We start from the raw sequence: 14,624 nt of genomic DNA, 5'->3' as shown, positions 1-14,624 counted from the left end.
TTGCCCTGAGCGTGAGGCCCAGGCAAATGTTTCTTTTGCTTCTTCTAATCCCTCAATGTTCTCCTCACCCCCTTTCTTACTTCCTCATGCCCATTAATGCTACATCCCTTGTGTACCCACTCACACCTTGTTTAGAAGTTAAGTAGCACTGGGCCTGGGGGACTTCCCTTATCTGACCACCCAATTATCCAACCTTTGAAGGTCCTTGTGAGGAGCACACAGAAGGAATTCCTTAGTCTGCTGAGTAGCTGGAGGAGACCAGAAAGCCAATGACAACTTCATTCCTCTCCCCTACCTCGCAATGAAGCCTCTGTTAGTTCTGAAAGGTCTCAAGAATTGAAGTGGAGAATGGAGGAGAAACTAAAGGAAAGGTAGTCTGACTGTAATCCTTGCCTTGTACTATTTTCATATAGTGGTAGAGAGAAAAATACTAAATGGAATGGTTCTCTTCCTCCAATATTACATGTTTCTATTGCATCATAGTACAAAATCTATAGTCTCTGGGCTTCTGAGCAGTATTTTATACTGGGTTTTGCTCTTTTTATTTAGAATTTCATCCTTACATATATATATGAGAAACACACACATATATACACATATTACATATATATTCATTTTTCAATTTTATGTGGTACATAAACAATGATAAAATGATCATAGTGGTGGTTTATGTGACTTGGTCATAGCTAGAAGTAAATTACTGGCAAATCTGCCTATGCTTTCAGAATAAGACTTAGAGTCAGACTTCTGTTAAGCCATACTGATCACAAATTATGTTGAATAATCACTAATTTTACCTGAGGAAGTTAATATGTTATGGGTTGAAGAGGTAATAGCTTCTTTTTTATGTAATGTAGAAAAAACATAAAATCCAGAAAAAATACAAATATATTAAAAACTCTTAAAATTCAACACCCAAAAAGACAACAACCCAATTAAAAAATGTGCAAAGTACTTGATTATGCACTTCCCAAAGAAGATATACAAATGGCCAAAAAGCACAGGAAAAGATGCTCACTTAACATCTTTAGTCATTAGGAAAAAGCAAGTCTAAACCACAATGAGATATCACTTCACATCTCCAAGAATGGCTGTAATAATTTTTTAATTGAAAGTTACAAATGTTGATGGGAATATAGACAAATTGGAACCCTTGTACATTGCTAATAGGAACGTAAAATAGTGCAGCCCCTGAGAGAAAAAGTCTGGTTGTTTTTCAAAAAGCTAGACAGAATTACCATATGACCCAGTAATTTAATTCCTAGGTATATACCCAAAGTATTTGAAAGCTGGGACTGGAAGAGATACTTCTACACCAGTGTTTATTGCAGCATTATTCACAATAGCCAAAAGGCAGAAACAACCCAAGTGTCCATCAACAGATGAATGGATAAACAAAATGTTGTATGTACATAGAATGGAATATTATTTAGCCATCAAAAGGAATGAAGTTCTGAATAATGCTACAACATCATTGACCCTTGAAGACATTATGCTAAGTGAAATAAGTCAGACAAAAAAGGAGAAGTATTGTATGATTTCAGTTAATGAAATAGAAGAACAGGCAAATTTATAGAGACAGAAAGTAGATACTAGTAGATACCAGGATATAGGGGAGGGGGAAAGGAGAGCTAATGGTTATTGATTTTAGCATTCCTGTTTGAAGTAACGAAAACATGTTGGAAATAGATAGTGGTTGCGCAGCATTGTGAATGTTAGTATACCACTGAATGGTGTACTTTAAATGATTAAAATGGCAACTTCTATATTGTATATATTTTACCATAAAGTTAATCATGTAACATACCAAAAACTATTGAATTATTCACTTTAACTGGGTAAATCATACGGTATGTGAATTATGTCTCATTAAAGCTGCTTAAAAAAATTGTGGGATACAGCCCAAATTGTCCTTAGAGGATAATTTATGACTTACATGCCTATCTTGGAAAAAAATAAGAGTTAAAAAGTAATGAGGTTAGCATTTAATTTAATGTGATGTAAAAATAACAAGTGAATAATCCTAAAGAAAATACAATAATTGAAATCATGAAGATAATAGATATTAATGGAATAGAAAATAAACATGTAATGACATGCACTGAGGGAAGAGTTAGCAATCCTACTAAAACAATAAATCTAGGGAATTTGTAAATAATAATGTGAGGTCAAAAGGGTGAGAACCAGATATGAGGCATATATTTAAAAGAGGGTGTCACAACTTTGTTTCAATAAATTTGAAGACTTAATAAAATGGATAAATTCTAAAAAAATTTAACTTGCAAAAGTGATTTTAAAATAATAAGCCAGATGATTTTTCCAAAAGTTTGTAACAAAACATAAAGAATACATATTATCTTATATAAATTATTCAATCTAGAAAAACAGAACACTCCTTAAATCTTGTCATGAGGGTAGCAGAATCATGATGTCAAAATCTAAAAAGGACAGAATAAGAAAGGAAAAGAACAGGTTATTCTCTCATAAATAGAAATACAAAGACCTAAAAGGAAAAAAAAAAAAAAAAAAGCAAACTGAATGCAGTGACCTATAACAATATGCAATATGACCAATTGAGTAGATCCCCAAAATTCAAGGTTGGTTTAATGTTAGAAAAGCAGTTTGTATAATTAACAGCTGCATTTCTAAGAGACATAGCAAGAAAGAGATGAAACACAAAAGATAGTTATAACTGAAAGAAATTTAAGGAACAGTTTACAGAAGGATTAATGGAACCCATAACAGATACTTGGACATCCTTTTGGTGACTAACAATAGCCAGAAACCTCTAAGATTGAAAGGGCAAAGGCAAAGAGAGGAAATGCTTAGCGAGAAATGGAATTATGGAAAAGGGTTTAACCATAAGTCTTTGTAGCCGTAGAGGACTGAATCCTCTGCCAGAACCATAACAAGTCAGAACTGTGACCAGTGAGGGCTACCAGCCTCCCATCTCCTGTTACTGCCTCTCATTTGTCAGCCCTCATGAAAAGCCAGTGGCAAGGGAGCTTGGGGATGCAATTAGTGAAAATAAGCCTCAGAGGGAATAGAGCAGTAAAGGGCAGAGAATGGATTTGGGGTGTTCGCTTTGAGAACAGCCAGCTAAGCCATATGATCAGAGGTAAAAAGGAAAGTTGTATAACCATCTAGTTGACAAAGTTCTGCAAAGGGCTAACTAGATAGTAAGTATTTTTAGATTTGCAGGCCACAGAACTACACATTTTGCCATTCTAGTATGAAAGCAGCCATATTGTACTTAAACAAGTGAGTGTGGCTCTTTTCCAATAAAACTGTATTTACAAAAAAAAAAAAAAAATTGTTGGCTGAATTTGGCCTTTGAGGACAGTAGTTTGTAGACCCTGTATTTAGTAGATGGAGAAAAAATATTTGCTGAATGTTAACATCCATTTGAAATTTAAAACAACAACAATAACAAAAACCTCTTGGCAAACTCAGAAAAGCATTTCCTTATCCTGATTCAGTATATGCTGTTAAGAAAAAAAAAGCCTATAATAGGCTTTATACTTAATGAAGACAAATTTGCAAATATTCTGTGTAAGATCATGAACCAGACAAATATCACTGGTTTTAATTATTGGGGGCTCTAGCCAGTATATTAAGGCAAGAAAAAAGAAAGAAAAGTCATAACGATCAGAAAGAAACTAATTTTATTTGCAATAGAAATAATTGTCCACATAAAAAACTAATATACATCAATATGAAAAAAATAACCTAATATAAAAATGGGCGAAAGTCTCCTACTCATAGGAGAGAAAAGTAAAAATGAATAGCTCCTGCAAATATCTTTTGTTTGCCCCTATATACCAACTTTACATTCTTCACCCCATGCTTCGTTTAGGATCCTGGCCTCAGCAGCGTTCTCATCCTCTTTGACATCCATTTGGATTCAGCCAATGGGGATACCTGGCAGAAGATCAGGAGAGGAGAGTGAGGTTGAGATATTTATTCTCCTTGATCCCTTCCTCACTCTAGCTGTTTCTTCCAACCAAAGTTTCCTGCTTCATAGGACTCTATTCCTCTAGGTTTCCAGTAACCTTTCCCTCCTCTTATCCTTTTGGATCTAGGAGTAGAAGCAGCTCTATTGCTGACAGTCTGGATTCACCTACACTCCATGAACATCTTTGTACTTAGTTCCTTTGATTATCCTAACATGTCATTTGTTCCCTCTTCAAATCCTGATACAGTTGATCAGTATATTAAAAGATGCTCAATCTCATTGATAGCCAGAAAAAAAAATGCAGATCAAAACCATTATTAAAGATGATTTAAAAACTGCCATATTGGGAATAATTAAAAATCTCAGCAAGGCTGTAGAGCAGACAATACAGTTATATATAGTTGGTGAGTGTATAAATTGATACAACTATTTCTGAAAAACAATTTAGCATTCTATAGCAAAGCTGAAGATGCACAAGTCTATAATGCAGCATTTTGCACCAGGTGCTATGTTCATGAATGTTTATAGGAGGATTTTTTTTTTTTTTGCAATAGCAAACATTAGAAACACCATAGCTATCCATCAATAGAATGGATAAATAAATTGTGGCATATTCATACAATAGAATACTAAGTGGCAGTGAAAATGAATAAATTACAGCTACATAAAAAAAGCATGAATGAAGTCAGGAACACAATAGGGAGCAGAGAAATCAACTAACAGAAGGAGGTGACACATGAGCAAAGTTTTGAATAAAGTGAGAAAAGGAGCCATGTGTATACCTGGGGGAAGAGCATTCCAGAGAGAAGGAATAGCAAGCGCAAAGATGCTTCAGTGTTTCTGTGTCTGTGGTTTTGAGGAATAGTAAGGGGCCCAGGAGACCTAGAACAGAGTAGTAGGGAGTATAACAGAAGATCATAGAGGCAAAGTGGTAGAATAAATTGTTTCAGGCCTCATATCGACTTTGTTTTTAGTCTGAGTAATATGGGAACTCACTGAAAGTATTTGAGAAAAGTGACATGATATCAATTCTTATTTTTTTAGATAATTACTCTGGAAGCTGGATTAAGAATGGACAGAGAAAGCACAATGGAAGACTGGTTATGAGGCTGTTGCAGTAATTGAGGTGAGAGATGATGATGGCACTGGTAGTAATGGAGGTGGTGAGAAATGGCTAATATCTGTTGTATTTTGAAGGTAAACAGGATTTGCTGACACTGGAGGTGGATGTTTAGAAGAAGAGAGAAATCTATGATGACTCTAAACTTTTTAGGCTTGCATAACTGGAAAGATGGAGTTGCCACTAAGATGAGGAAGACTTGGGAAAGAAAAGAGAAGTTCAGTTTCAACGTGTTGAGTTTGAGATGCTTATTATACATTGAAGTAGAACTGTTGGGTAGATATTTGGATAAGAGTCTGGAATCCAGGGGATAAAAATTCAGCATTCATTTATGCACAGTTCAGAACTCTCCAGAATAAAACTTTAATTAATATGTTTCCCTTTGGAGAGGCCAAGACATTCTCTTTGCTGCACTTATAGTTGACCTGCCACATTTCTTGTTAATCACTGCTGAGGCAGCGATCCAAAGCATCTGGTGACTGATTGTACATACTCTATGGCATTATTTATATTACCTGGCAGATCAAACAGATGCTTAAGCAAGTTTTCTAGCTTTATGAATGATGGCAGCAGAGCGTTTGGCCCCCTTCCCCCTTTTGATGGATATAGCTGATGCTAACACCACATTTAAGGGACTGCAAATAAAGCTTGCAAGTTCTCAAAAATCTCATCCTCATCTGCCAGTACATACTGAATGAGACAGAGCGTTGGTCTCAGCAATAACATATTACTTTGCAATCACATAGTACTTTGTCTTTGCTGAGGAATTTACAATCCAGTGTAATTTATACAGAATATCACTTTTCCTATTTTTACCTCAATTTTCGGTTGGAAAACTGGGGAGAGAACTTTTTTTTTCCAGGAAAAGAATCAGAAATTCTTAGGAATATCTCCTATCCTACCTCACAAACTTGAGTTATTAGCCTTTAATTCTAAATCTTCCTTTGAATTCTTGTCATAACCTAAAAGTCTTAGCATAGTGTATAATTTTACTAAGATATCTATATTGCCAAGGTCATTGGGATACAGGGCTTTACTGAAGCAATATGACATTTCAGTTAACTCGGAGGAGAAAGCTGTGTTTGGCTCCATTGGTAAAGAGTTTTATTCCAACTGTGATGAAGGACTGGTCATATGTGAGTAGGGAAGATGGAATGGGCAGTGAAGGTAGTGAAGGAGCAGAAAGCTGAATGCTTTCTGTTCTCCTCCCAGACATACGCAGCTCTTTCCATAGCTAGCTTCACATCTCTCCCTACTGGAAGGCCCTCTGTCTTTTAGGTTTTGAATCTCACGGACAGAGGCTCCCTGAGTTGAGAAATCTAAAGTAGGCAATAGATCTACCTGATGGTGGGATGGGGACATACAGCAAGAGGACAACACCAGGCAGAGAAATTCTGCTGTGGAACACAGACTTCCACATGCAACAGAAACATTCCGGTATCTGTGGGTCTCTCCCTAAGCAAGGAAGGCCGTGTCGCAGGAATGTCCTTGGAGAAGTGTATAGCACTGGCCTAAGCAGGACATCTATAGGGTATTTTCACAAGTGTAAAGCTAGGGAATTACTTAGTGAGGCGGTTGGTAGGGGTAGGGATGATTCAGTATTTGAAGGAGCTATGACTCAATTTTGGAAGACATGGAGGCATTTCTCCATGGCCCACCTGTGATCAGGAGTTTTCAGGCTTTGAGGATGGACGTGGTTTACTGGGTTTGAATATGATTGCACACACGCACGCGCGCGCGCGCGTGTGTGTGTGTGTGTGTAAAATTAACATACCATAAAATTCACTCATTTAAAGTGAAAATTCAATCGTTTTTAGTATTCATAGAGTTATGATTTTACTCATTTAATTCAGAAACTTTAATTGTAAACAACTTGAAACCAGCCATTCTGAGGGGTAGCAGGAGAAAGCCACCTGAGAGAAATACCTGCCAGCTGCACTCTAGTATCTTCCCCCTTTTTGGCCTGTTCCTCCACAGAATCCATGCCCACCTCTTCTTCATCTTTCTCCAGAGCTGCCAGGTTCTTCTGGGCCTCAGAGAACTCCCCTTCATAGATGCCTTCTCGCATATTCACTTTGCTTACATGAGATCATACTTTTGGTTCAGGGAGGCCCAGACCTCAGCCATGGCAGTGGTGTTGCACAGTATGCACATAGTCTGCTGCACTTTGACCAGGTCTCCCCTGGGGATGACAATTGGGGGGCTGGTAGTTGACCCCACTTTAAATCTAGTTGGGCAACATCCACAAGCTGGATGGTGCACTTCATCCTGATGCTGGTAATGGCTGTGTGGACATCTTTGGGACCATGTCCCAGTTACATGCTACAGATGACATATTGCTTCAGCAAGGGTCATACTTGGCAATCTGATTGCCTGGCTTGCAGGCATTGGTGATCTTGGCCACAAGCAGCTACTCATCATAGGCCTTCTTAGCTGAGATGCCTGGGGATTGGTAGCCAGTGGAAAGTGGATATGGGACCAGGTTGTTTGGGAATTCTGTCAAATTCACATTCAGGGTAGTGTCAAGTTGCTGAGAGGTAGTGATGGTGGACACAATCTGCCCAATCACATGAATGAGATTGGTATATATGGGCCGTTTGGTATCTAGGTTGTGTCAACATATGTCATAGATGGCTTCCTCACTGACCGTGAAGGCACAGTGAGAATGATCCAGGGTCGGGTGGGTGATCAGGAAGGAATTGTGGGGCTCCACCATGACTGTGGAAACCTGGGGGATTGGCAACTTTGAGTTTGGACTTCCTGCCATAGACTACCAAGAGCTGTTCCATAAGCAGAGGCACAAACCCAGAGCTGGTGCTGCCCCTGAAGCTGTGGAAGATAGGCAAGTCCCATAGCCCTGTACATAGATCCACCAGTTTTCAGATCAAGGCTAGGTCAGTAATCTCCTTGCCAATGATGTCATGGCCTTTGGCATAATTACTGGCTGCATCTTCTTTCCCAGGGATCAATATTAAGCCCCCAACTTTTTTACTTTTATGGACCAAATTTTTATTTTCTCTTATTTCTTAAAAGTAAGAAAATGATTTTGAAAGACATTATATATGTTTATTTTTGCCTCAAGTGCTCACATTAAAAAAAAAATAGCCAGACAATTTCATGATTTTCTGTTCTCTGGTGACTGCATTGGCAAAGAGGACATGGGTACTGTCAGTATCTATGTGACACCTGATGTTCCAGATCTTTTCGAATACCTGGATGTATGGCATGATGTAAACATAAAAACTGGATGACTAGTAACATTTTAAGTTGTTCTTGAAGACACAGGCATCACTCACTGAATAGCCCCTTTTATGAGTGCACAAATCCATGCAAATTTTTTGTTTTACCACCAGATGTCAGCCATTCACTGCACTGGTAATAACTATCCTGAAGAACTCTTGATGAGAAATTTATGTATGTGGATGTCACCTTCATCTCTCCCTCTGTCCTTCTTTTCCTCCTTCCCGCTATGACTGTCAGTAAATAATCAATTGACTTATTATATTTTAATTAGAATGCACGTATCTCTTCTAATCTATCTAAATAATGAAAGGGAGGGGGGCCTGGGTGGCTCAGTTGGTTAAGCATCCGACTTCGGCTCAGGTCATGATCTCACAGTCCGTGAGTTCGAGCCCCGCGTCGGGCTCTGTGCTGACAGCTCGGGCTCTGTGCTGACAGCTCGGAGCCTGGAGCCCGCTTCGGATTCTGTGTCTCCCTTTCTCTCTGCCCCTCCCCTGCTCATGCTCTGTCTCTCTCTGTCTCAAAAATAAATAAAAACATTAAAAAAATTTAAAAAACAAAAAATAATAAAAATAAATAATGAAAGGGATATATTAGATATTTTAAGAAAATAACATGATTTAGAGTTTAAATATTATATACAAATGTGAAAATGACACTAAAATGTTTTTTAAACTTTGATCTGGAATTCAGGCTCTTTTCAGTCCAGGAACTTTGGGACCAATGCAATATTTTGCAGCCTTTGTTTCAGAACATACTTTCAACTGTCACCCAGAACTTTTGCTTTTTTGGAATTTTTATTAGATACTTGGTATTCTGAAATTATATTCTTATTGGAAGAGTATCAACTACATATTGAACAAACTATGCAATATTTGATTTTTAGAGAAGCCCTAAGGTGATTAAAAAGCTAATTAATTATTGAAGAACTATGCAGAATTTTTGCCCACCAACAACTTCCATTTAATTTTTTTCTATTAAATGCCTTCTTGAGTATTAACATATAACTTCTATGATCCCTGACTACAAACTTTGTCAGGTGTGTTGCTCTACTTCAATCACTGAGTTTAATCCAATGATTTTATGCTTTTTGCCCTTCAACATTGTGAGCTTTTTGAGGTTTTGGGAGTTTAGCAGGTATCTGTTGATAAATGAATTTTATTCTCTAAACTTAGAGTACAGCTAGCCTGTAGTGGACTGTTGGTTGCCTCCTTAACAGCCATTTTCTTCTACCTCTCTTTCCTGTCTGAATTTTGTTTCAGTGTCTAGCACTTCTCTTTTGGAGTCATGAGACTTAGGGAAATTTCATCCCATCAAGCTTCATGCTGAGTGGCCTGAGTGGTATAAAAATAATCCCATTCCCTTTGCTAAGGATTAGCTCAGAAATGACCATGGCCATAGAAGGTCCAAGGAAAACTTTTCTTCACTTTCCTCATTCCTAAAAGAGTGAACTATAAGGGCTGATGGATATATCTTTGTGAATCTATTGTCATTTCTGAAGAAGAAAATACTAGTGTTACTGTGTTTCTAAATCCTTTTGGGGGAGTGATATAGATATGGGGGATGTAGGGGAGGCTCTCTCAAATTTTCAGACATCTACCAGAGATATCTTTTATATCACATAGAAAGAAAATTCTAGAGTATGAAACCAACACAGAGGAAAACAGCTGCAGGGGAGAGAGAGAGTGTGTGTTAAGAGAGAGAGAATGAGAGAATGAGGGAGAGACAGAGAGAGACAGATCTGATGATAGTTTTTGTGTCCCTAGATCCTGTTATGAAATAATGAGCCAAAAAATTTTGTTCTTATTTATTTAATTATAACCCAGTGAGGTAAGAGTTTGATAGGGGAAGTCTATTTAGGCATCTGGAAAAATGTCTAGAAGCTGGAAGGACAGTAAGGGCATGGCCATTTGAGAGAGAAGTTGAATGTGGCTTCTCCTTGGAGTGAGGATGATAAGGAGAGTTGGCTTCTGGACCTTTTGCTCTATAGAGACCACATATTTGAGCAAACGGCTTTGTGTGCCTAATAATTTGTTTTAAGGCTTAGCTAATCCTTGTAGGACCGTATTTCCTGTAGATGGTCCATGAAACACCTGGATCCAAATCACCAGGGGTACTTCTTAAAGATGCATAGATCTGGGGCTTCTGGGCGGCTCAGTCAGTTAAGCTTTGATTTTGGCTCAGATCATGATCTCATGGTTCATGAGATCAAGCCCTGCTTCCTGGTCCGTGCTAATAGAGTGTACCCTGCTTGGGATTCTCTCTCTCCCCCCTCTCTCTATCTCCCTCTCCCCCACTCACATGCGCTTTCTCTCTCAAAATAAATAAACTTTTTTTAAAAATGCAGAGATCTAGGCCCTGCTCAATGTAGTGAATCAGAAACTCTGGGAATGGGACCAAGAGTTAGTCCTCTTACAATAAGTAGCCCCAGTTGATACTTACAGTTGCTGAAGTCTGAGAAGTATTGCTATAGGCTACATTAACTTTGACATTGACTTTGGGCTACTAAGTAGGTGACAGTCTGGGGAATAAGCCCTAAAACCAAGTCTGTGGCTTCCCTTATCATTCAGCTACTTAAATACTCAATTTATATAACATTTGAGTGAGAGTTTAAAGATACATGGGAATTTTGAAAAATAATATGCTGATTTAATAAACTAAGAAGATGGGGTACCTGTGTGACTCAGTTGGTTAAGCGTCCAGCTCTTGGTTTCAGTCCAGGTCATGATCTCACGGTTCATAAGTTTGAGCCCCTTGTAGGACTCCATGCTGACAGTGCAGAGCCTGCTTGGGATTCTCTCTCCTACTCTCTGCTTCTCCCTTGCTCATACATGCTCTCTCAAAATAAATAAAACTTAAAAAAATTAATATATTAAAAATTATAATAAACTAAGAAGAAAGCTTAGAACAAAAGATTTTATGCATATGATAATTCAGAGCCAAATCAGTGAATGACTTCTTTTACGTCCCCCAAACAATAGTCTCTGGGTAATTTAATGTAAAACAAAAATCAAAGCCCAGCTGTTTCTCTTCGCCTTTTTAATAAGTCAGTTATACCTATTTTAATTATCTAGTTTAAAACAATGAACAATTGAGGTATTCCGATCGTGGTACTAATGGTCAAAACAAAATACCTCAGACCCTGTCTCCTCTGTCCAAACATCTGTAAACTATAATTTATGTGCAAATATAGCTATCTACTTGTAGTAACTGGCAAAGTTGAATAGCCAATTCTCAAAAACAATGGTTTTCAACTCTGGATGCACATTAGAATTACCTAGAGAAATTAAAAAATGTGATCTACACCAATGTCCTACTGTAAGTCAACTAAATCAGGCTCTCTGGAAGGAGTGTTTGGTTTTTTTTTTTTTTTTTTTTTTTTTTTTTTTTTTTTTTTTTTTTTTTTTTCCTTAAATTCCCCAGGGGATTCTACTGTGAAGCCAGGGATGGGATCCACTTCTTAAGACGCTTCACAGGCAATGCATTCTCTGAGTGTCTCTGAATGAAATTCAGCTAAGAACGATAATCAATGGAGAGATTGCTTGAAGGCAATGCAGTTCATTCATTTCTAGTCTACCATCTTTAAGCCAGGTTAGTAGAATAAGGGTAGTGTACTAGGACAGGTTTATTATGCCCCAGCAGATTTTCTTTTTCTGTATCTTCTTTTTTATAATGCCATTTGCTTATATGAGATATAAGATGTCACATGCTATATTGAGGGATATATGTAAGAACAGACTTGCAAAATGTATTTGTCTACTCTGTGGATATTGTTGAAGACTTTACTCACACATCTTGCTGCAGTCTTTCAGAAGATACTTGGGAACAAGTTTTTCTGTCCTTATAATTAGGAATTCTAAATGTTTAATGGATTTATGAATTATATAACTAATCAAGTTTTATTTAATGAGCTGCTAGAAAGCTTAGAGCCAACGTCTTGGCCTGAGCAGGTGTAATAGGAACTACTCTCGTATTAATTTTTCTTTTTATCTTTGTTCTCCATTTTTATCTTTGTTCTCCATTTATCTTTTTCACCTCCTTATCATTTATCATTTTTATTTATTTTTTGCATCCATTGAGTCATTGTAAACTGTTTAGGAATAAGATTTGATGTAGGTAACATTTAAAAAAGCAGCTAATGGAGCTGATGATCAAATATTGCACCACAAAAGATGACCTGAGTGCAAGTCAACTAATTTCCTCAATGTAAGCAAACTTGAACAGCATCAAAGTCAACCTATAAAACATGTGTCTTGGCGGGGGCGGGGGGGTGGTGGGTACTGGACTAATTCTGATGTTGAAATAAAAATATCTTACATACTGTGAACAGGCACATATACCTCAGAATAGTGTTATCATTCTATATTTACATGTTTACCAGTATGCACTGAAAGGGGCATAAAGGAGTGGGCAAAGGGAGGTAAATATATCCTTATTTGAGAAGGAAGATAAGAATAAAAAAAAAAAAAAAGGTGAAGCTTCTATTTGGGTAGGATGCCCAAATTAAGCTATACCAGGAAGGTGAATATATGGGAAGTAATAAATCTTTCAATCAGATCTTCTTTGGTGTATGAGAAGAAAAAAAATCTAGGTTATGTTAGATTTTTAAAAACAATATAGCTGGAAGACATTCTAATTAATATACTTTTTTTTGCAAAGCACTCTGTATTGTTTTCATGATGAGTCAATTATATCTCTAATGTGCCACTACTAAGATGCCTGGATTGCAAATACAGGCATTTTGAAGAAAGGATTCTAGAGTCTGATTATTACACAAAGAAAAGTGATCACGTTCTTACTAAACTGCATTGATGAATTATGAAAAAGATGTTATAAAAGTAATTCATAGTTCCTGTAAGAGATGAATATTCCCATGAATACATGGAATTGGAGTGAAATTATTCTTTAAAAAGAAAACTAGTAGTAACCTATATTGATGGGTCTATTTGCATATGTAACTTGAGACACAGGTTTCCTCTTAGCTAGATCACCTTTTATTAAATTATTTACCTCCTGATTGATACACAGGCAAAACCCCTCTTTAAATTTAAAAGAGAGCCTGGATTTACACATGTATGTAAACTCTGATGCTGGTTTTTAATTTATATCAGCTACATAACAAAATATCATCTTCATTTTAATACAATACAACACATTTCTTTCTGCTGAAGACATTGGGTAGTTTTCACTATATCCGTGGTTTGTGTAATTATTACAAAAGTTGTATACAAAACCCTGCAAATATGCAAAAATTGCAAAATACACTCTGACAGCTAATGCTCTGAAAACACTTTATTACACAAATTACATTCAGATTCTGAAAATAGTGTTCTAACAGTGTAACCATCTAAAAATAAGACATCCCAAAAACACACCAACTGAAGAAAATTAAAAAACGAATTTAAATAGAGACTTTTTTTTTCTTTCCCTCATTGCAATATAATGTTAGTGATTTTAAAAAAATAGGAGATTTAGCAGCTTTGTCCTCATGTAGCACAAAGTTTCTCTTTACTGCCACAGGCTGAGAATGCTGAACAGGAAAGGCACCAAAGACAGACATAGGCAATGGAAGTGCTATTGGGAAAATACTGTGTTCAAGCAGAGAATGGGGTTATTTACATCTACAGAAAAGTCTCAAAAATGTAAATGAGCAAAGCTTCCATCATTAAATTAGTAGTGTGATGGAAGAAGAGGACCATTCCTCTAGGCTATGTTCATATAAAGACAATGGCACTGTTATGAACTTTTAGGAAACTCCTCAACTAGAAACAGAAGCCAACTAAAAACAAATGAAATAAAACATGTACAGTCCCACATAGACTAGTACAGTTTACAATTAAATACGCAAAACTCTAAACGTGCTAAAGGGAAAGGAATCGGGCATTCTTGGAAAATCTCATCAACCTAAATCAAAGCCCGTCTTCAGGAGGAAGAAGGTGAGGGCGCAGGCAGAGGTGCTGAATACTCCTCTTCCGATTCACTTCCATCATCCTCCTCTTTCTCTAGGTCACTTCCCTCGGTGCTAAGACGGTCAAACCCTTTCCGGCTGTAGCCTTTCCGGCTTGCAAAGAAATTTCCGAGGTTTAAGCCTCCACTTCCCTTTCCTGGAGAAAGCACACAGTGACATAGAACTGATGGAAAGTTTGCACAAATGATTCTCGGTGTACTTGTAAATTCTTAAATGGTAAACACATTAGATATTGGGATGGGAAAGGGTAGATATTAACAACAACAACAGAAGTGAAAGAGATAACCTACAGAGTCAGAAAGGTATTACTTGTACTGATTTATTAATATATATAAGAAAAA

General features: G+C 37.1%; 1 protein-coding gene, 1 long non-coding RNA gene and 1 pseudogene across 2 annotated transcripts in view; 1 reads left to right on the top strand and 2 right to left on the bottom strand.

The window, feature by feature from the left end:
* Positions 1-6,933: 6,933 nt before the first annotated feature.
* On the bottom strand, positions 6,934-8,045 carry LOC115519940 (annotated as a pseudogene).
* Positions 8,046-11,159: 3,114 nt separating this feature from the next.
* LOC116738190 overlaps positions 11,160-14,624 on the top strand; it is a 35,933-nt gene continuing 32,468 nt past the window's right edge. The window contains exon 1 of the long non-coding RNA XR_004343859.1: positions 11,160-11,906. This is a non-coding gene — a long non-coding RNA (uncharacterized LOC116738190). The remainder of the gene's footprint in view (positions 11,907-14,624) is intronic.
* Positions 13,588-14,624, bottom strand: part of PAM (peptidylglycine alpha-amidating monooxygenase) — a 232,832-nt gene continuing 231,795 nt past the window's right edge. The window contains 1 exon segment of the mRNA XM_030325845.1: positions 13,588-14,419. Coding sequence (XP_030181705.1) covers positions 14,238-14,419 — 182 coding nt within the window. The 3' untranslated portion in view covers positions 13,588-14,237.

The sequence above is a fragment of the Lynx canadensis genome, chromosome A1, assembly GCF_007474595.2.
Source record: "Lynx canadensis isolate LIC74 chromosome A1, mLynCan4.pri.v2, whole genome shotgun sequence".
Lineage (NCBI taxonomy): Eukaryota > Metazoa > Chordata > Mammalia > Carnivora > Felidae > Lynx > Lynx canadensis.
This window is presented reverse-complemented; position numbering and strand designations above follow the sequence as displayed.